At 41.3% G+C, this 20,763-nt stretch overlaps 2 protein-coding genes and 1 pseudogene across 2 annotated transcripts in view; 1 reads left to right on the forward strand and 2 right to left on the reverse strand.

Moving 5' to 3' along the window:
- Positions 1 to 1,243: 1,243 nt before the first annotated feature.
- LOC115068537 (importin-5-like) lies at positions 1,244 to 6,297 on the reverse strand. The gene is made up of 3 exons (XM_029558874.1): positions 6,041 to 6,297; positions 4,111 to 4,252; positions 1,244 to 3,612 (listed from the first exon to the last, which is right to left on the reverse strand). Exons 1-3 carry the CDS (start codon positions 6,280 to 6,282, stop codon positions 3,526 to 3,528), a joined length of 471 nt encoding a protein of 156 aa, XP_029414734.1. The 5' UTR covers positions 6,283 to 6,297; the 3' UTR covers positions 1,244 to 3,525.
- A 190-nt stretch (positions 6,298 to 6,487) lies between these two features.
- The window catches only part of Ipo5 (importin 5), a 52,503-nt gene continuing 38,227 nt past the window's right edge, over positions 6,488 to 20,763 (reverse strand). The window contains exons 15-24 of the mRNA XM_029558906.1: positions 15,241 to 15,324; positions 12,469 to 12,601; positions 12,271 to 12,392; positions 11,263 to 11,359; positions 9,864 to 10,036; positions 9,250 to 9,361; positions 9,108 to 9,163; positions 8,312 to 8,434; positions 6,981 to 7,129; positions 6,488 to 6,569 (exon numbers count right to left, since the gene is read on the reverse strand). Coding sequence (XP_029414766.1) covers positions 6,488 to 6,569; positions 6,981 to 7,129; positions 8,312 to 8,434; positions 9,108 to 9,163; positions 9,250 to 9,361; positions 9,864 to 10,036; positions 11,263 to 11,359; positions 12,271 to 12,392; positions 12,469 to 12,601; positions 15,241 to 15,324 — 1,131 coding nt within the window. The remainder of the gene's footprint in view (positions 6,570 to 6,980; positions 7,130 to 8,311; positions 8,435 to 9,107; positions 9,164 to 9,249; positions 9,362 to 9,863; positions 10,037 to 11,262; positions 11,360 to 12,270; positions 12,393 to 12,468; positions 12,602 to 15,240; positions 15,325 to 20,763) is intronic.
- LOC115068540 lies at positions 14,587 to 14,742 on the forward strand (annotated as a pseudogene).

The following is a 20,763-nucleotide window of genomic DNA, read 5'->3' on the forward strand; positions in this document are numbered from 1 at the left end:
TTGAGGCAGGATTTCATGCAGCCCAGTTACAAATGGTTGTTAGCTGCCACATGGGTGCTGGGAATCAAACTCAGGTCCTTTGCAAGAGCAGCTAGTGGTCTTAACTGCTGAGCCATCTCTCCAGGCCCAGATTTTTTTTTTAAAAGCAGCTGGCAAGATGGCTCAGTGGGTAAAGGTGCTTGCTGCCAAGCCTAATGACCTGATTTAGATTCCTGGGACCCACAGGTGAAAGGAAAGAACCAACTCCTGCAAGCTGTTCATTGTGGTGCATGCACAAATTATATAGTCAGTTGAGATCAATTCAAGAAAACATACAATTTGAGGAAATTCAGGCATGAAATGTGGTGACAGTGTATATCTGAGAACTACAAACAGACCACCTACTCCATCTGATTTCTAGGTAGGGAGGGGCAGAAGGTGAGAGGGGGTTGGGACTACCCACCTTACATACTATCTGCTGTGTTCTCTGCTGTCAACCTACTTCGTAAACTTGATTAGAAGGGGACTCTGCTGGGGCTGAAGAGATGGCTCAGTGGTTAAGAACACTGATTATTCTTGCAGAAGACCTGGGTTCGAATGCCAGCACCCACATGGGAGCTAACAACTGTCTGTAACTCCGGTCCCAGGGGATCTGACAGCCTCTTCAGACCTCCGTGGGCATTGCACGACCCGGGTGCACTTACCTACGTGCAGGCAATATGTGCATACACATAAAATAAAATTTAAAAAGTTAAAAAAAAGGGGGTGGGGGACTCTGCTTAAGAAAATGAAACACAGGAGCTCAAGAGATGGCTCAGTGGTTAAAAGCACTAGCTGATCTTGCAGAGGACTCAAGTTCCATTCCCAGCACCCACACGGCAGCTAACAACCATCCATAACTCTAGTTCCAGGGGAATCCAATGCCCTCTTCTGACTTCCACAGGTATTGCATGACGTGGATGCACTTAGAAACGTATGCAATACACTCATACACATAAAAAAAGAAATAGGGTTAGGTTTTGGCTACTATGCATTTGTATCTAAAGGAGAGAGAGCAAATGAATCATATGAAAGATGAGGAGAGACCAAATTGTTGATGCAACAATACTTCTAGGTAGAATGGGGCCGGGCTAATTGAGACATTTAGCCAACTCCTTAAACCTTCATACTGCCTTACTGGTAGCTTCAAATGGATATCCCTTCATGACTACAAAGTGTTTACCAGGCCACAAATATGTACACCCCTCATTTATTATGACACCAGTTGCATCAAGAATGTTTATTTACTTATGGATACTTACTGAAGTCAAGCTACAACTTGAGTTATGATAAAGGTGTCTCTCATTACAGAGTATCCAATTACCATTAAGACAGTTTACTTCAAATTTACAGCATTAAAAAAATACTCAAAATTGAGTTATGCTATGTTTCTAACACTGTGTATTCTGTTACAAAATTTCCAAAAAACGTGGAGTCAGTCTTCTCCCACCAGGAAGTCTGCATTCATAAACGGTGTATCATTACTTACTGACATGCAAGGCCACTAAACGTGGTATAAAGGAAAAAGCCCATGAATTTTCATCTTGCATAGACAGAACGAGGTATTCCAAGTACTTCTCCAGACAACTTAAAAGAACTGTTGGTTCCTGGAACAGCTTATAGTTAGTCCTGGACCTGGGCTTCAGGATCACATGACATCAGCAGCCTTGAGCGCCAACCTTCCTTACTAACTTGATTCAATTCCAATTCTTCCTTTTGCTTTTCTGTCAAAAAAGATGTAGTTGGTCTGCACTTGATCCACATGCACTAATCCGAGTACTTCTCAGGGCTCTCCAACCCTTGCTGTAGGACTATCACTAGTGCTCGACTGGGAGGTACTCATTCTCACAGGTGCCTAGCACAGTGCATGCGCTAGGTCCTTTTCTGCAAGTGTGGCAGTAATTTTAAAAACTTACACTGCTCCAGGTATTGGACATCAGCACACGAATTCACTTCAGACTCTCTCCTAGAGGAGTGGACACAAAGTGATTGCCTTAACACATTCTTACTCTGTCCTTGTTCTTTCCTCCCATTGGAGTAGAGTATAAAGCAGCTTCAAATATTACCCTGTCCCTTTTCCAGAGTCCCAAAGGCACAGGCTGAAAGTAGAGGCTGCTCTGAAGTCACCCAGCATGGTTCCTGTCAGACACTGAAGCATTTGGACCAGCCAGGCAGTGCTGAAACCCCAAGGAGATTCCAAGGGCAGAGGCTAACCAGGGAGCCCGTGAAAGAGAATCCATTCTATTCTTTATTTCATTTCTAATTTTAAGTAATGCAAATCAAAGGACAAAACCCTTTAATTTCAAATTCTGATCTATGCATAAAACTCATTTAACTCACGGTTTAGTACAAACTATAAAACTGTTAACACTGAAATTTAACAGAAACCTATTAAAATCTCTTAGAAAAATTAAAGAAAGAAACAACAGCCAGTCAGTTACTGCTTTGAGGTTAATACATAAAGGAAAAAAAAAAAATCACACATTTTACCAAGATTTTCAGTAAGTTTTAGCCATAATACTTATTGTAAAATTAAAAATTTCAATGTTGTATCTCTAAAGCAATTAAAATTTGCAGTGAAAATATTAAGCTGATCTTTGTGATCTAGCCAGAACAATCCTAGCTTTAAAAAAGGTGGTTGAATTTGCAAACCTTGAGAAAACCAACTGTGAACAAAACAGGCATATCATTAACTTAGCTTCAATTACGGTGAAGACAGGAAAAACGAGATGCACTTGAAAGGTTGAACTGCAGAAGGAAAATGGGGGGAGGACACACGTTCAGAGCTAGAGCTTTAAAAAAATATCATGTCATTCTTATTAAAAACATTAAAGGAATCAAAGCCAGACAGTACTGAAGTTTTACACAAGCCTCTTTTGTATTTCAATGTTGTTTATTGAGGAGTGAATGAGAGACTATTGTCAGACATGCCAACGATACTTCACATTCAAGGGCCAGAAGCGGAAAGCCTCCAAGCTGAGTCACTGTGTAAGCCTTCTGGGAAAAAGAATCGAAAGTGACATCAAGTGACAGCTTCATACTTCTTGCTTGTCATCAGTTGTTTTCAACTGGCTGGCTGGGTAAAAGCTTTCTATTCCACACAAGGACTCACACTCCAATTTATAGAATGAACACTAGGTTGTATAGCAGTTTGTCTTAACACACATCTATGTGGATTAACTGACCTTAAAGCTGCTTTCCTTAAATTTCCTTAGGTCTACTGAGAAAAATTAATTTTGTTTCCGTTACCCTTCACATGGGCGTGACACACCAATAGAAAAATACTCTGCGTGCTACCGTGGGGCTTACGGGAACTTCCTCCAGGGTTGGCTAGAAATGCCAGGCAATCCACTCTGCACATGGCTGCCTTCCCTTGCAGCTCTCCACAAGAACGGCCTACACACAACACTACTGCTCTCTCTTGCTCAAAAACAAAACAAAGAAACCTAAACAAAAGGGCAAACGTTTATTTGGAGTTAGTTTTCTGGCAGGTGGTATTAAGGCCCTTCAGGCAGAGTTAAGGAGTTCCTGTATGGCTGCCTGCTGCTCAGGACTGAGTTGTGCTATGCATTCAGTCCACAATCCTCCAGAAGTCTAGAGAGAGAGAAAGAAAAAAAAATAAGAACACATATTTAGACCCAGTGAAGTGATCACTAGGAAGGATTTTAGTAACCAGCCGGCACAGATCGAAATAATGCCCAAACAACCCTCTCTCTAGTTAGCTAAATTTGAAGATTAGTGTAAAAGAAAGAAATCTGTTTATCTCTTCAAAGTTAATTTCATTTAAAAGGACATTTTCTTTGATTTTAAATTGATAAAGCTACCTCAGCAGCAGACAATTCAGAAGGTAAAAATCATTTACAATTTTTTGACAACTAACTAAATTGCATCTTTTTCCCCTTCAAGATATGCAGAAAAATTATAACAAGCATATGCTAAGTACCAACTGGAGGGCTTAAAATGTCTCAAGTTTAAGTTGAAGATTTTACTTCTAATGAACAGTGAGAACATATGGGCAGTAACCCATTTGAGGCATGATGAGATATAGAAAGGTTTCACTTCCCCTTTACCAGTTCAACCAAACCAGCTTACCTGTACTTGGCGAACTACGTTAGCCAGGCGCTTGGCACATGGGTCTTCATGTTTAATGGCCTCATGCATTTCTCCTTCCGCAATTATAATGAATATTTTAGGCAGATTGGTATTGTTTGGGCCAAGAACAATTGGGTGATTACTGAGAAAAGCAAAAACACTTATAAAGATAAGTGAATTTTGTAAGAGATCACTGACACTTGACTTTGTTCTGTACATACCATTATGTGTTGAGTAGATGCAAGTGCTTTTTAAATGCAGTAGGAAGAAAGTCAGCTAGTTTCACTTACAGTCCTGCAGTTTCTTCCTATATAACTCAGGAAAAACCAACTAACCAACCAGCCAACCAACCACACAATCTGGCTCATCTCTCAGGATTTTTCTTAGGGCCAAACAACAGAGGCCCCCATCTCAAGATGAAAAAATAGAGGGCTAGAGATGAAACTTGGTTATAGTGCAGGTAGCCTGGCATGTGTGAGGCCACTGAGTTTGGTCACTAGTGCTACAAAAGAAAAGAGAACAAGAATAGGGGCTGGAGAGATGGCTCAGCTGCTCTTGCAGAGGACCTAGGTTTGATTCCCAGAACTCATGTGGTGGCTAACAACCATCCTTAACTCAAGTTCCAGGGGAATCCACCACCCTCTTCTGACCTCCACAGGCATTACATGACATGTAAGGCAATAGACTCATATACATAAAATAACAATAAATAAAACATTTTTAAAAATCCAAAGAAACAAACAAGCCCTAAGACATCATTAAGAATAAAGTTTATCACAGATTAAACAGTTTCAATAGAATCATTTGTGCATTTCAAGAGTAAACGGGGAAATAAATTCCAGGCAGGTTAAATGGAAAGAAATATAGTGAATTTGAGTTGAATTCCAGTCTTTGTCACTGACAGCAGTCACTTCCAAGGAGAAATCCAGTAACCCACTGGAGAACTGGTATTTCAGATGCAGGAGCAGGCAAGGACAGTGTAGCTTGAGGCGGATATCACATTTCTCACCAAGAACCTCAGTGGACACACACACACACACACACCACACGCACGCACGCAGGAGCAGGCAAGGACAGTGTAGCTTGAGGCAGATATCACATTTCTCACTAGGAACCTCAGTGGGCCCCTCCTCCCCCACAGGTTACATGAATCTAAATTCTAATAGGCATGAAGCAGTATGTCTATTGGTCTACTGCTACAAACTCCAGGAATTTTACTGGATTCATGAATAAACTAAAAATAGTAACGAACAGTTGACAGAGCCAAGATCAAACTAAGAGGGGATGTGGCTTCAGAAAAAGACGCCAAAGAATCACTTTGATTGGGTAAAGCCACTATGTTGTTGCAGCTCTTAGAGATACCCGTGGACACAAAACTGATTAACAGGACGGTGCAGGGCTGTCACAATGTCTGTCTGGTGTATGACCTTAGCCCATGGATTCCTTTTCCTCTTGTTTTTTTTTTTTGTTTCTTTCCTTTTTTTTTTTGAGAAAGGATATTTCTATGTAGCCCAGACTGGCCGTGAATTTGCAGCGATCTTCCTTCCTCACCTCCTTCCCCACCCAGTGCTAGGATTACCATACCTGGCTACCACCGATGCTTGAATCCAGAGAAAAACACCAGGTTTGTAAGTCCAACGATATAATTCAATCTATTCTATAGATTATTCTATAGCAAATGTGGTGGGCAATAGAACACTTGATGGCTTCCTATGAACATCATTTTCTAAAGTGATCTGCTGAATTTAATCCCACAAAAAACAACTTGAAGTTAGATCTTACTATAGAGGTGCTGAACTGTGATACGGCCTCGTAACATGACTTACAGACAACACTCTTAAATCTACACAACAGGGGGCTGGCCAGAGGTGGTTTAACTTCACACTTTCCATGAAGAGGAGGGAAATAAGGCCAGCCTGTGCTTCCTTACCTTTCAATCAGGTCACACAAATAATTGAAGGTCTGAACAGCTTCTTCTTTATCTTCATGTAGTGGAAGCCAAGACAACCAGTGTGGTAAGACCTCTTCAACATTTACACAGTCAGGCTTGAACTTCATAATTTTACCTACTGCTGAGATGCAGTTCTCAGTAGCATTGACGTTTTCTTTGGTCTTTGAGTCTCCAGACTGAATAACTCTTACAAGCAGCGGGAGTGCTTCTAAAATAAACATTTAAAAAAAAAGGTCAGCCAAACCTTATATTTTGATGCAAGTAAACATATGTATGTTTACCTTTGGTTGTTATTGGTTGCTAAGTGTAAGGAAAGTTTACATTCTTAGCTTCAGTGCCACAAACTGTAATAATAGGAACACTAAGCATGGGGACAGGAGCACTTATACTATGAAGGGAAGACCCACAGAGCAGCAGCCTTCACATTTACATTGCATACCACCTGAAGGCGTTAAGCTGCAAGCTTCTGTTTCCCACTTCTGTAAGTTCTTTAAGTCCCAGGATAAGTCTGGGGCAATATAGATTCCACTCAGATTTCATTGAGAGTAGGCATGACACAATTTTAATGCTATAGATGGTGTGGGGAATAAAAAAGCAACGAAGTTAAAAAAAATACGGGAGCTGGAGAAATGGCTCAACTTAAGAGCACTTGTTACTCTCTCACAACCACCTGTAACTTCAGTACCAGGGGATCTGACATCCGCTTCTGGTCTCTGTAGGCACGTGCACGCACGCACACGCGCGCGCGCGCACACACACACACAACACACGTCCTTAAAAAGAAGAAAAAAAAATTTAAAAACTGTGCAAGGGTCCAGCCGAGAGATTACAGTAGGCACGTGCACGCACGCACACGCACACGCGCGCGCGCGCGCACACACACACACAACACACGTCCTTAAAAAGAAGAAAAACTTGCCTGACTTCTGGGCTGTTGTCACACACATACTGGAGCATTGGCCTTAAGAAATATTCTGCATACTTAAATGAAGCTGGACTACAGTGTTCTATGACATCATCAAAGATGCACAATCCCCATTGTCTGTCTGGCCACGGTCTATGTGGACACTACAAAAGAGATTCCCTTTTAAGTACTGAATACTGGTACAAGCATAATAACCACTTCTCATAAGTAACACCACTTGAACAAATACATTTAATGAAATTTACATTAAAGGACTTGTGTGATTTGTTACAGAGGCCCCAAATCTGGCACTACTACATACCAGGAAGACCCAATACGGCAGCAATGTACATAAATTTACTTGTGAAAAGGACAAAAACATGCATCAAAAAAGCTACCATGAACTGGGCATGGTGGTGCATGCCTTTAATCCCAGCACTCTGAAGGCAGATGGAACTCTTTGAGATCAAGGCCAGCCTGACTTCCATAGCGAGTTCCAGGCCAAGTTGGGGCTAAGGGAGACCCCATCTCAATAAACACAAAAAGCTGCAATGAAAACTCATTATACTTTGCATGCTAACTTTAAAAACTTTAAAATTAGAACAAAAATGGGTAGGGGGACAAAGGTAGCCAGGTATGTGTCTGTAATCCCTGCTACCCAGGAGGCTAGGGCAGAGGGATCACTTGAGCCAAGGAGCTGGAGGCTAGCCTGTACAACATAGTGATTGTCCCCTACTGTAACCAACACTCTCTCCAAATGAAGACAGTAATAATGCTATGTTATAAAACACAAATACAAGTAGCCGGGAAATGACAATTTCAGAGCACTGCTTCTACATGTTGTATGCATCTACCATCTTTTTCAACACCCCTCCAACTGGGCTTGGTGGTAAGGGCTACAGTAAATAAAACAAGCAACAGCATACCTCCCAAAACATCTAACCTGTCAATTTACAGGAGACTATGTATGTGTGGGGGCAGAGGTTGAAGAAATCTACTTTTGTTTATGTTGTGAATTTTAAACTAAAATGTAATGCCTATGAAATATTTAAAATTCAAATAGCTGAGTTCATTGTCCATAATGATTAAGACTGCCCATAGTAAGGATCATAAATGGATTTGCTTGGGGCGGGGGGTCATTCTGATTCTATTTATTAATTTAATAGGGCACAGATAAGCTGAAACAGAAAACATACAGGGCAAAAGCCTATGCTCGATAATTAAAAACACACAGTGAAAATTATTTCTGAGGTCCATTCTAACTTTCAAGTGCAAGATTTTCTATGTTGTAATAAGAGAATTCCAGGTTAACTATTCAAAATAACTTTTAGATGGCTAACACTTACAATCAGGTTGACAATTAGTGGAAGCAGCTGTTCAAACCATGGTAACACCTTTTCCTTGTAGCTACTGAATATTGAGTGTAAAATATCTGACACTTTAGTCAGAATATAAACATCATTATCATCCTAAAAAAGAAACAAAACACACATGGATTTAAAAAGCATTCTCTCTTAGTAGTGATGTTTATAAAATCTCCCCAAAATACAGGAAATGAAAATGTTCTTTTCTGTCTTAAGACCCACCAAGAACTGGAGACTGAGGCAACCCTAATCTCACCAATGGAAAAAGAAGTGTGGCAATGCAACATTTGTGGTGATTTGTTTTCAGCACAGTGCTTTCCTATTTTGGAGTGGTATGGAGGGGAGTCTGGAGTCTAGCGGCAATGCAGGCCCACAGCACTGGAGGTAGCTGCACATGTGGGCATGGCCCACCAGAGAGGACACATGTCAGATACTGGCTCTACCCATGGTCTAAGGGTGTGATGGCACCATATCTGGACGAGATGAGTTAACAAGGGAGTTGGAGGTTATTCATATTTAAAACGGTCAAATAGTCATTAAAGACAAATGGTCGTTATGAACAACATCAGGCAACTTATGGTATGTGTGGGGATTGCAAAAAAAATGCACACACAACCCCCAGTTAATTAAATGGCTTACGCTATATATAATAAGTGCCAGATTCTTTTGCCCAAGATAACTGATAATTATATCAGAACAAGGAAGATTGGAAACTGAAGCATTTAGAAATATCTGAGGCCAATGGTCACGTAAAGGAAGCTCTAAAGGGAGCAATTACCTCATCTTGTAGCGATTCCTCAACCTGCTCATCATAGTCTTCATCTTGTCTTTTAACTAAAACACACCCAAATAAATGTTTTTGATTGATCACCAAAAAGGTCAAAGATTCTGTTCAGAAATAAAAAGCACCGAAGACTTACCTTGCCGCAATTCTTGATTTTTAAAATGCTCTTCAAGTTTTGCTTTCAGTATACCCCCCAGCTCTTCAAAGTGCTCATTATTAAGGCATCCATCTCCCATGACCTCAATGCACTGTGTGTAAAGAAAACACGGAAGATTTAAGGGTTTTTAAGTGTCAAGAGTTAAACTCCATTAATAATCGTATATATACAGGAGCCTGAGAGAATGATCACAATTCAACATTCTGGAAGACTAACAAATGGGTAGACAAATACACACACACAACACACACACATTTTTAGTCAGAAACAATACTTTTATTTTGAACCTATCTTCCACAATAGGTTAAAGACTCGAAGATGGAAGCATATAAAGAACACCAGAGAAAAGGGTAAAGTGCTCTGGAAAAGCTTGAAGGTGGAGGGAACACTGTAGGCAAGGCACAGAAGCAAGTTTTTTTGGAAACAAGAAATTCTGAACTGAAGAGTGTGAGGAGGACACACACGACCCTGAAATCAAGTCTGAGCAAGGTACAGAGCTGTGTGCTGGTGATGTACCAGGGGAGGAGAAAGGCTATTCTGAACAAGGCTTTTTTCCTTCCTTTTTAGGGAGCTATCGAGGGGAAAATATTCACCTTTGCAAAAGAATGCATTATTTCTGAGAGGACATCTGAATCTGGTTCTGTGCCAATGGCCTTGATGAGAGCGTCACACATGAAGTGCCACATCTGTGTAAGGTACTCGGGACCCCGGACTCGTGCACACTCCAGGAGAAGAGGCATGGACTCTGCCGCCGCCACTCGAACACGTGTCATTGTTAAGGAAATGCAATCACTAAGCATCCCATCCCACTGGAGAGCTGAGGCCAGTTCTGTTCACCTAGACAAGAGCTGGGTTAAATATAAAGTGAGTGTAAAAACAGCAGTCTTCGCCAGGCATGGTGGCACACATCTTTAATCCCAGCACTTGGGAGGCAGAGGCAGGTGGATCTTTCTGAGTTCGAGGCCAGCCTGGTCTACCATAGTGAGTTCCAGGACAGCTGGGGCTACAAGGAGACCATGTCTCAAAAAGAGAGAGAAAAAAAAAAAAAAAAAGAAAAGCAATCTTCATGACTTGTCCCCTACAGCACAGCAGAATGAGCCCAGTGACAGAGGGCCCCTTATTGCTCTGGTTTGTAGTAAGTGCAATGGAAGCGACAACTTTCCTAAGAAAAGTAAGGACTATTACACAGGATTTGCTGGTTTCCAAAGAAGACTAAATTGCCTTTCGCTATCTAATACCATTTATAAAATAAATGGCCTTGATGAATTCCTCTTACAAGTAATTTTACTTTTTCCTCAGGCATTGTGGGGAGTGTAAAGAACACTAATAGGATACTGTATGTGGAGTCACAACCAAGGGGCAAGAGAGTAACCGTGAGGAGGCTTTCAGGTTGTCCTCATTTATCCACCTATGAAACTGTATGCATATCTCTACATATTAATTATGCCAGTCACAAACTTGAGGCTGGAAACATTAATGTGGATAGTTACCATGATATTTCTCCCAGAGGTGCTATCCACATCTGCAATGTAGAACTCTCTCACAGAAACTAAACCACTGGAGAGATGGCTCAGTGGTTAAGAGCACTGGCTGCTCTTGCAGAGGACCCTGGTTCAGTCCCCAGCACCCACATGGCGGCTAACAACTATCTGTAATTCTTGTCCCAGGGGATCTGATGCCCTCTTCTGACCTCTGCAGACATTGCACAACATGGGTACACTTATATGCAGGCAATGCATTCACACATATAAAATGAAAATTTTTTAACAAACAGAGCTATTAGTGGGCCTCTAAACATTGTGAACATTTGCTCACAAATGATCAGTGCTTATAATTCTTAGGGCGATAGAAAGCTGACCAGAACAGACTTTTTCTTCCAATTCAGTACAAACAGTAACAGTGGTGCAATACCTTGGACCAACACAAAACCCAATGGAAGAAGCTACAGTTTTACTAAATCTAGACATATTCTACCAAAGTGTTGAAGGATATCATCGTGGAAATAAAACTTCAGTAGAGGCACCATCAGTTTGACAACCTGTTCGGTGTATTCCACAAAGCCTTCCTTTAATTCCTTAGCATAGCAAACCTGAAACAAAAGACAAGATCCATGTTACGGCTTTTTTCCCCCAATCAGTGCAAGGATTGAATCTGGGCTTTGTGAATCCCAGGGGAAGTGCTCTACTACTGAGCTCACCCCTACTGCCTTTCTTAAAGGAGACTATGATTATACACAAATATATAATGACCACTAATATTTTGAATCTCTGACTATGTCTACTTTTTTTTTTTTTTTGGTCTTTTTGATGCAGGGTCTCCCTGTAGCCCCAGCTGGCCTGGAACTCAGAGACCTGCCTGCCTCTGCCTCCCAAGTGCTGGGATTAAAGGTGTGTGCCACCACACCTGGCTAACCATGCATACTTTTTACACAACTAAAATCACACACTTTACTTTAACTTTACCTTTACTTTTAATACCATAAGCACATTTCTGTCCTTTTATTCAAAAGATATTCTTGCCACCCACTATAGAGTCAGCATAAACAGACAAAAGGCCTTCACTCACAAAACTTATACTCCAAACCTTCTGTAAATTATATATAACATGGGCTGGTGAAACAGCTCAAGATAAAAACGCTTGCTTTGCAGGCCTGATGACATGACTCTGATCCCTAATCCCACAGTAGGAGAGAACCAACTCCCAAAAGTTGTCTTCTGATCTCCATATGTGTACTGTGGTAAGCATGTTAGTGCTGCACCCACACATATACATCTTTAAACAGGCTGCTCACTATTTTTGCAATTAACACCTGAGATATTGCAAAGTTTTATTAAGTAAAAAGTACAAAGATTGGGTCAAAAGGTGACTCACTTCTTTAAAGGACTATAGTTCTAGCTTTTCCAAAAAAAATCTGTGTAGCAGTTACTTTTTAAATGCAGTCTTATAAAATATTAAGTTATCATGAGGATACAAAATGGAGTAAAAATTATAATCTCATACCAGCATCTGGCAAGCAGTTGACTTCTCTTCCAGCCCTGCAGTTTTAATACCAAAACTTTGCTGATCTCCAAGGTTCACAAATTCCCAACCGTCATCATCACTCATATTCTCCATGTCTTGGGCTATAGGAAAGAAAACAAATGTGAAGAAAACAGCAGACAGTAAAGCTGCCACTGATGTGTTCTGGCAGTCACTTACTATCCAAAAGGGCTACTTCTGGTTTGATTGAAGCAGTCTTCATTAATGGCCCCATAACCACTGGAAGGTATTGCTGAAATTCTTTTCCAAGAATTTTGCACATTCTGGCCCATGCTGAGATCATGTAAGAGATCTGAGAAAAAAAATGTAAAACAGGCTTTAAGGCAATGAGTAAGAAAGATATAGTAAGGCCCTTTTTCTAAACTGAAGAAACAATGGTTCAGAGATATGGTCACACATTTCCTCATGTCACAAAGTGTTCTTAATCAATACTCAAGTCCCAGTGTATTCTACACTGGGACAGAGATAGCAGGTGAGGCTGCCTTACTTTTTTCCCTCATGAAGTATTACAATTTTCTCTCTTAGCCATCTGTACCACTTAATTAAAAAACAAAGGCCAACTTTTAGGCACTTATTTTTTGGAGGAAGAAATCTATGATTTTGTAACCTGCCTGGCGTACCATTCACTAAACACTATTAAAATCCAAGAAAAATGATCCCCCATCTTCTACTTCCCCACTAATTAAAAACAAATTATTTATTATTTTTATTGTGTGTGTGTGTATTGTCTGCACGTATGTAATTGTACCTGTGCCTAGCAATGTCTGCAGAGATCAGAAGAAGACATCAGATCCCCTGGAACTGGAGTTATGGATGGTTGTTAGCCATCATGTGTGGGTGCTGGAAACCAAACCCTAGGTCCTCTGCAAGAACAGCCAGTGCTCTTAACTGCTGAGCCCTTTCTCTAGTGTCTCACTGTAAGTTTTTAAATTGGCATATAAAGAGATTCCATTGTGGTATTTTCATACACTATTTTGGTTGATCCTCCCTCTACTCTACCGAGTAGTCCCTTTTCCACTTTTCATGTCACATGTACTCTATTTCCCTTCTCCTTCCGCCCTTTCTCCCTTTCATGGTCCCCTTTCTAGTGTCAAAACCTATCTCCATACTCATACCTATACAGATACACACATATAGAAAATCCACACGAAAGAAAAACTGTTGGCATTTGTCTTTCTGAGTTTGGGTTACTTCATTTAATATGGTAATTTCCAGATTCACCCATTCCCAAATTTCATTTTTTTCCTCACAGCTGAGTAAAATTCTGTTTTGTACATGCACCATTTCATTAACTACTCATCTGTTGACAGATATTTAGGCTGGTTTTAGTTCCTTGCTATTGTGAACTGAGCTGTGATAAACATGGGTATATAAATTACCAGTGGTAGGATAGAGAGCTCTTTGGGTACATGCCCAGGAGTAATACAGCCAGGTCATACATATGACAGTTTTATTTTTAATCTTTTGAGAAACCTCCACACTGATTTCCATAGTGGTTACACCACAACTTCTAAATTAATAGAATTCTAGTATTTGTTTTCTTGATGATAGCTATTCTGACTGGGGTGAAATGGAATCTCAAAATTTTCGTTTTCATTTTAAAGAAAGCACATTCATTCAACAAATATTTCATGGCTATTTTCCACTGTGTGTCAAGCACGCTGCATTTGCCAATGTGAAACAATGGTGAACAGCTGTAGTCCTTTCTACCTCACAGCTTAATAGTCCCCTTAACTTCCCTACTCTTAACTGTTTGCAAAGTATATCAGACTTAACTGTCTACACAAAGATAAATGGCTATCTCCATACTACCATGTTACAAAGACAGGAAATTAAAAAACCTGCTGCCTTTGCATAATGGCACCTTCCTATATAAGGTATAAGAACTAAACACAGGGGCTGGAGACATGGCCCCATAGTTAAGAGCACTGGCTGTTCTCATAGAGGATATAGGTTCTGTTCTCAGCACCCACATGGCAGCTAACAACTATCTCTAACTCCAGTTCCAGAGGAATTCGATGCTCTCTTCTGACCTCCAAGGGCATTGTACGACACAGGTGCACTTAAATACACGCAGGCAATACACTCATACACATAAAATAATGTAAATATTTTAAAAAATAAATACAGTATGCTTGCAATAAGGTTGAAATTTAATTCGGTAATTATTTACTGCCTTGTCACACATTAAGACTATGATAAATATCTGTGATGTGCCTACTATGGTATCGTAAATACCACCAAGAATGAATAAATCAAAAGTCTTACAAAGGATTGATTACTTCTCAGCCTTTTGGCTAAGATCATGTGTAGGATCTGTTCTTGTCAGTTCAATTTGACACATCCTTTATCCGAGGACAACATAGTGAACAGATATTGGAGCTAGGGGATGGAATAGGAGCTTGATCCGTTCACTGCACTGATCAACCTCTTATTGCAGAAAAAAAAAAATCTTACAGAGAAGAACAGCAGGAATCAACCAGGCATGTGTTGTGATATTCCTTCTAAGTTAATGAAACCTATCGGGGACCTAGGGGGTGAGAGGAAGTTGGGGAGGAAGAGCTTACTACATGTACTGCAGGGCCTTGAGATTGTTAGGTTTCAGTGCTTCTTCAGAAGTGGTTGATGAATGAACCTTGAGAAAGGTCTGTAAGCCACAAGTACACAGAGGAAATCTGCAGCCAGGACCGTATGTGACACTGCTCCAGGAAAGCAAGAAGAGCCTAGGACAAAGCCCTCAAACGCAATGAAACTCCAGACACAGAGAAAGCAGAAGCAGTTTAGAGAAGAAGCCCAGTGAAAAATGCCTTTGAAACCAGAGGTTAAGAGGATTTCTAGAAAACTGCTACTCATTTCTAAATTAAGAACATTTAATCTTGGGCTGTATACAACTCCAAAATGGATAAAGGCAAATGCAGTAAGGCTGCTTACCTGAGGATCGTCATCTTCCATATCATTGAAGTCTGTCTGGGTCTTCAATAATAGCTGCATCACATCTGATGCATCCTGCATGAACTAAAGGAGAATACGTGGGAAAAACTCATCAATGTTATTAGTGCATTATTGCTTCGGGACGCATTTATTCTTGCTACCTAACTTTGCTTCTTATATAATAACAAAACTTTGGCGAAATAACAAGAAAAACCCCAGACAACAAAAAACAAACCTGTCATCAGAGCTGATGAGATGGCTCAGTGAGTAAACGTGCTTGCAGCCAAGTCTGACAAACCTGAGTTTAATCCCTGGAGCCCACAGGATGGAAGGTTCTTGGATCCCTACATGTGTGCTACTATGCACATAATAAACAAATAATGTTAGTAATTTTTTTAAAAAAGAGGTATGGCCGGGCGTGGTGGTGCACGCCTTTAATCCAGCACTTGGGAGGCAGAGGCAGGCGATCTTTGTGAGTTCGAGGCCAGCCTGGTCTACATAGTGAGTTCCATGACAGCTGGGGCTACAAGGAGACCCTGTCTCAAAAAGTTAAAAAAAGAAAGAAAAAGGCATGACCCTTAAAAATTTATTTTTATGTATTTATGTAAGTATGTATGTTTATGTGCTTTTGAGAGTTTATGGGTGCTTTGTGTGTACAAGAGCCCAGAAGACATCTGATCCTTTGGAACTGGAGTTACAGTTAGTGGTGAACTGACACATAGGTGCTACCCAAACCCAGATCCGCTGCAAGAGCGGTAAATGCTCTTAGCTGCTGAGCCATCTCTCTAGTACTGTAAACAATTAAAAAACAACAACTGTATCTTTGATGTGGATTGTACCGTAACAGATAAAACTATCACACAGAAGTATTCTCATCTATATTGGAACATAATGCTCTTTCTAGGAAATACATATTTTCCACTGAAGGTCAAACAGAAGATATTTCTTTCTTTCGAGACAGGGTCTCCCTACAGCTCTAAAGCTGACTTGGAACTTGCTATGTACACCAGGCTGGCCTCAATCTTAGAGATCCACCTGCCTCTGCATCTGCCTCCTGAGTGCTGGGATTAAATGAGTATGCTACTGTGTCCAGCTGGAAGCAAGATATTTCTAATAGCATCAAACTTGACACACTTCTTTAAATACAGCTTTTGTATTTCAAGAAATAAAATTTAATTCAAATCTGGAGAGAAAATTGCAGATTGCACCTTAGAATTCACTGCAGATTTTGTATGATTTGTAAAATTTTGTATGATTTCAAATGGACTCAAGTTCTGGAAATCACCATTGTATAATCTATCAGATGGTGCTTCAAAGCTAGTTTAAAGACAGATATGTAGAATACAGAACATGCAAATGTTTGATTAGTCTCTCTCAGGGCCCTATACAAAATAATTCACAAGTTAAGTTCATATTGACAGGCTCTGGAGAGGCAAAGACACCGATTTCATGCTAACAGTGATGAGGATCAGAACATGAAGGATCAATGAGAAGATGTTGTGGTGGTACATGCTTATAATCCCAGCATTCAGGAGTTTGAGGTGGGAGGCTTGCCATAAGCTTGAGGCCAAGCAGGGCTACACAGAGACCCCACTAAAAAAAAAAAAAATGTCAGCAAGTTTGGATCAGCATGCACTACTCAGATGCTGGTTCAGAAGAAAAACCCTAGCCAATGATCTCTGCCAATTGTTTTTTGAAAAGTTATACAAACATAACTTTCCTGCTTAGGATATGTGATTTTTGGATTACCAAGCAATTGGCATGTTTCCAAGCATGTTTAAATGGAAGAAACCATAGAGATACTGAATTCTACATTACTTTATTGAGAGAGATTAGAAGGTGGAAGGGAAAGAGGGCTGTTATTAAAGAGTATAAATAAGACAGGAAGAATCCTTAATAATAACGATGAAAACTATGTAGGCAACTATTTATTTATATAAAAAACAGAATGCAAACAGGTGAAGAAAAAAATCCAGCATTCAGGAAACTGTTATCCAGAAACAAAAACATTTTTCTGCAGCCTCAATTGTGGGGACCTAAAAGCCCCACCTTGCATAGGTCCGAAAGGAAGTTACTGGGGGTGCGGCCTGGCTTGCTTTGAAAGTCTCAAGAATACTTCCGCACTGCTGAGGAGTGCATGATCAGTGTGTGACCATCCTTAAGATACACCCTGGGGGAGGGGGGGTTCCAGGTGCCTTTATAAGCTTTGTAACACCTGCAATAATTGAGTCCCAGCTTGACTAGGCTCCCCATTGTGTCTGAGTGTCCCCGGGTAATGGGGGTGGCGTGGGCTGGCGAACGGCGTGCTTACTCATCCCCAATCCTCACCTCGCCGGGGGTCGCGGGTTCGAACCCCCGGCATCTGGCGCTCAACGTTTGAACTTCTGATCCTCCTGCTTCCCCCTAAGGAATGCTGGGATTATAGGTGTGTCCACTACACGCGGTATTTTCAGAGCTGGGAGTTGAATCCAGGGCATCATTCATGCTAGTCTAGCATTCTAGAAACTGAGGTACCTTCCCAGCTTCCAGATCAGATATTTAAATAAAGATCCACCTATAACAACAGCAAAAACAAGGAGGAGAGGAAGAGAAGACCACAGGTATCTAGAAAGAAAGGTGATGTCACTTGTCTACTACAAAAGCACTGCATCCGGTGCTCCATGCGTATTTCAAGACTGATAAAATCAAAATAAACAAAGGCCTGACATGGCATGCTTGAACTGGAGCCAAGAATTGTGAATTTACCAGGTGTGGCCATTTTGCTTTCACTCTATGGGAGTATATAGCCTTAGGGAATTGTTGTAATCTGTCATTATTAGCATCTTATAGGAGATAGAAGTATAGAACTGTATAGAAATGTCGTCAAAGACTATGAGTGAAATGACAGATGACACCTAAAATACAGTTGAGTAGTCAATGGCATTTAATAGAAATACATAGAAAACAGAGGGCAAATTAAGATGACCTGAAAGGTGGTAACACAGAATTCTAAGGAAGTTAAAAAAAAGAGCAACAGTGTAGAGTAATCAGAGTTGCTTCCCTAACTTGGGAGAATAGAAAAGAAGCATTCTGGTAAACTGTATTCAGGTTTAGGAAGGCTGTGAGGCTAATAGAGAAAACTAGGTCAATAATGAGTGTGTGGTAATAAAGTGGCCACCTTACAGGAGCACAGGGCACGTGGAAGGCAAGAAATATGACTTGTTCGTTTTTTAGTTCCACCTTGACTAGCCCTATATATATTAAATGGTGTGCCCTCTTTAAGGAGGAATGCAGGATACAGGCTGAGAGGAATGCAAGTGCCAATCTACTGGTCCCCATTACTTTTGGGATGTTCACTGGTTCAAGTGATTGTTACGCCACAGGGGAGACACAGTCAGGCATTCCAGCCCCATATACAGAACAGGTCAGGGTCATAGGATTAAATGCTTGGAGAAAATTGGATGAGGGGCCTACTGAATCCCCCTTTGCAGGAATTAATCAAAAGCCCAGTGAACCCCTCTACGAGTTTATAGACAGAGTGGAAAAGAGCTTAAAACGAAAATTACCCCCAGGCCCATTGAGGGAGCAATTCACTAAACTCTTGGTATGGGATGGAATGAATGGTGATCACAAGATAGCCTGTACTGGCCTTAAGGACAGGTCCAGGGAACAATGGATAATTGCCTCCAAGGAGGTGGGAACCCAGAGGGGGCAAACAAAAGCCATGGCTGCTGTCTTACAGATGCAAACAGAGGCTCTGACCCATGCCCTAACCCAGGCATTTAATTCACTTAACCTGGGATAGCAGGTAACAACAGGGCCTAGAGGAATAATAGAAGGCCCATGTTTTGCTGTGGCCAGAGTGGCCATATTAAAAGAAATTGTCCTCACTGAGAGAACTGGCCTAATCCTGGAGGTGGGGTATCAAAAAGGCCTCCATCTATGCCCTGTCCCTGGGGTCGCAAAGGGTTCCATTGGCAGAAGGATTGTAAATCCAGATTTGATACTGAAGGAACACCTTTAAACTAAGTGGAGGACAGCCTCCAGCCCCATTGACAAAAGGAGGACTTCCCCATGATTGGCTACATTTACAATGCCCTGGAGGAGGGATCGGGAGAGGAGAAAAACCTATGGTGAATTGGACAGTCTACATTTACAATGCCCTCGGGGAGGGATCGGGAGAGGAGAAAAACCTATGGCGAATTGGACAGTCCCTATTATCCCTGGTGTAAGGCCCAAGATGGACCTTGAAATAGGTGGCAGGTGGTTTCGCTGCCTAGTGGACACGGGGACTGAAAGAACCATTCTTAGAAAGGAGGAGGTCCCATCACGATGGCTCCTAGTTTCTGGGCCCCGAATCCTAGGTGTGGGAGGATACTCCCCATCAGAGGAGACTCGAGAATGGCTCACCTGGCAGGATGCAGATGGAGCTAAAGGGGAGGTGTGACCCCCGGTGGCTGCAGGGTTATCCGCCAACCTCATAGGACAAGATATTTTGGGGGATGCACAGGCCTGCATAACCACTGATAGCAAGGCCTTTTATGATGACCTTTTGGATCTTGAAGAGTCTGATAGGCTTCCTGAGTCAGCAACTCAAGGGTTGTCTCACCATATCAATTACGGGGGGACCCAAAGCAAGAGTATTGGGTTCACCCCCAATTCTAAGGGCCACTGCCCCTGGTCCCCTGGGGTGCCAGTATGGTTGGAGCAGTGGCCATTACCTTAGACAAAGCTACAGGCTTTAAATGAAATTGTGCAGGAATAATTACAGTTGGGCCACATCTGGCCTTCTGTAAGTCCATGGAACACACCTGTCTTTGTTATTAAGAAAGCCTCTGGCAAATGGAGAATGTTGCAAGATTTGTGTAAAGTCAATGCTAGAATGACCCTAGTGGGTACACCCTTAAGGGGGCTGCCTTGGATCCCTGCTATTTCCTCAGATTTATTTCTTATAGACATTAAAGATTGCTTTTTCTCTATCCCTCTACAACCCCAGGATTGTGAAAAATTTGCTTTCTCTGTACCTTCCACCAACTTTAAAACGCCTGATGAGAGGTATGAATGGACTGTTTTACCCAAAGGTATGGCCAATAGCCCAGCATTCTGTCAAAGCTATGTGAAGACCCTTTTGGGGCCTGCTCACTTGCTGCCACATGCCACTGTGTACATTTATATGGATGATATAATCTTGGGAGCTCCAAACCTCCAACAATTAGAAGAGTTATATAAGGTTACTCAGAAATGTCTATAGACAGGTAGACTCCATGTATCCACTGATAAAATACAGACTACTACTCCCTTTAAAATTCTGGGAACCATACTCTCTTTGGAAGGAGTAAGTCCTTTAAAACCACAACTGGCTGTCAAGCCCACCGTAACCCTGACAGAGCTACAAAAATTATTAGGAAAAATTAATTGGCTACGAGCCTGGATGCCTATTCCCACTGGGACTTTAAGACACTGTTTCAGTTGCTAGTAGGAAAACAGCCTTCAGAACTAATTCATCTGGCTCCTCAACACCTGGACATCTTACATGAGGTCCAG

This window comes from Nannospalax galili, unplaced genomic scaffold, assembly GCF_000622305.1.
Source record: "Nannospalax galili isolate Female #2095 unplaced genomic scaffold, S.galili_v1.0 scaffold528, whole genome shotgun sequence".
Classification (NCBI taxonomy): domain Eukaryota; kingdom Metazoa; phylum Chordata; class Mammalia; order Rodentia; family Spalacidae; genus Nannospalax; species Nannospalax galili.

Excerpts from the sequence above, each read along its gene's own strand:
- LOC115068537 (XM_029558874.1), bottom strand. The coding sequence starts at position 6,282 with ATGTTTATTTTAGAAGCACTCCCGCTGCTTGTAAGAGTTATTCAGTCT. Across the intron at positions 4,253-6,040 it reads TTGTGTGACCTGATTGAAAG|TAATCACCCAATTGTTCTTG; the intron begins GTAAGGAAGCAC and ends TGCTTTTCTCAG. Across the intron at positions 3,613-4,110 it reads ACGTAGTTCGCCAAGTACAG|ACTTCTGGAGGATTGTGGAC; the intron begins GTAAGCTGGTTT and ends CTCTCTCTCTAG.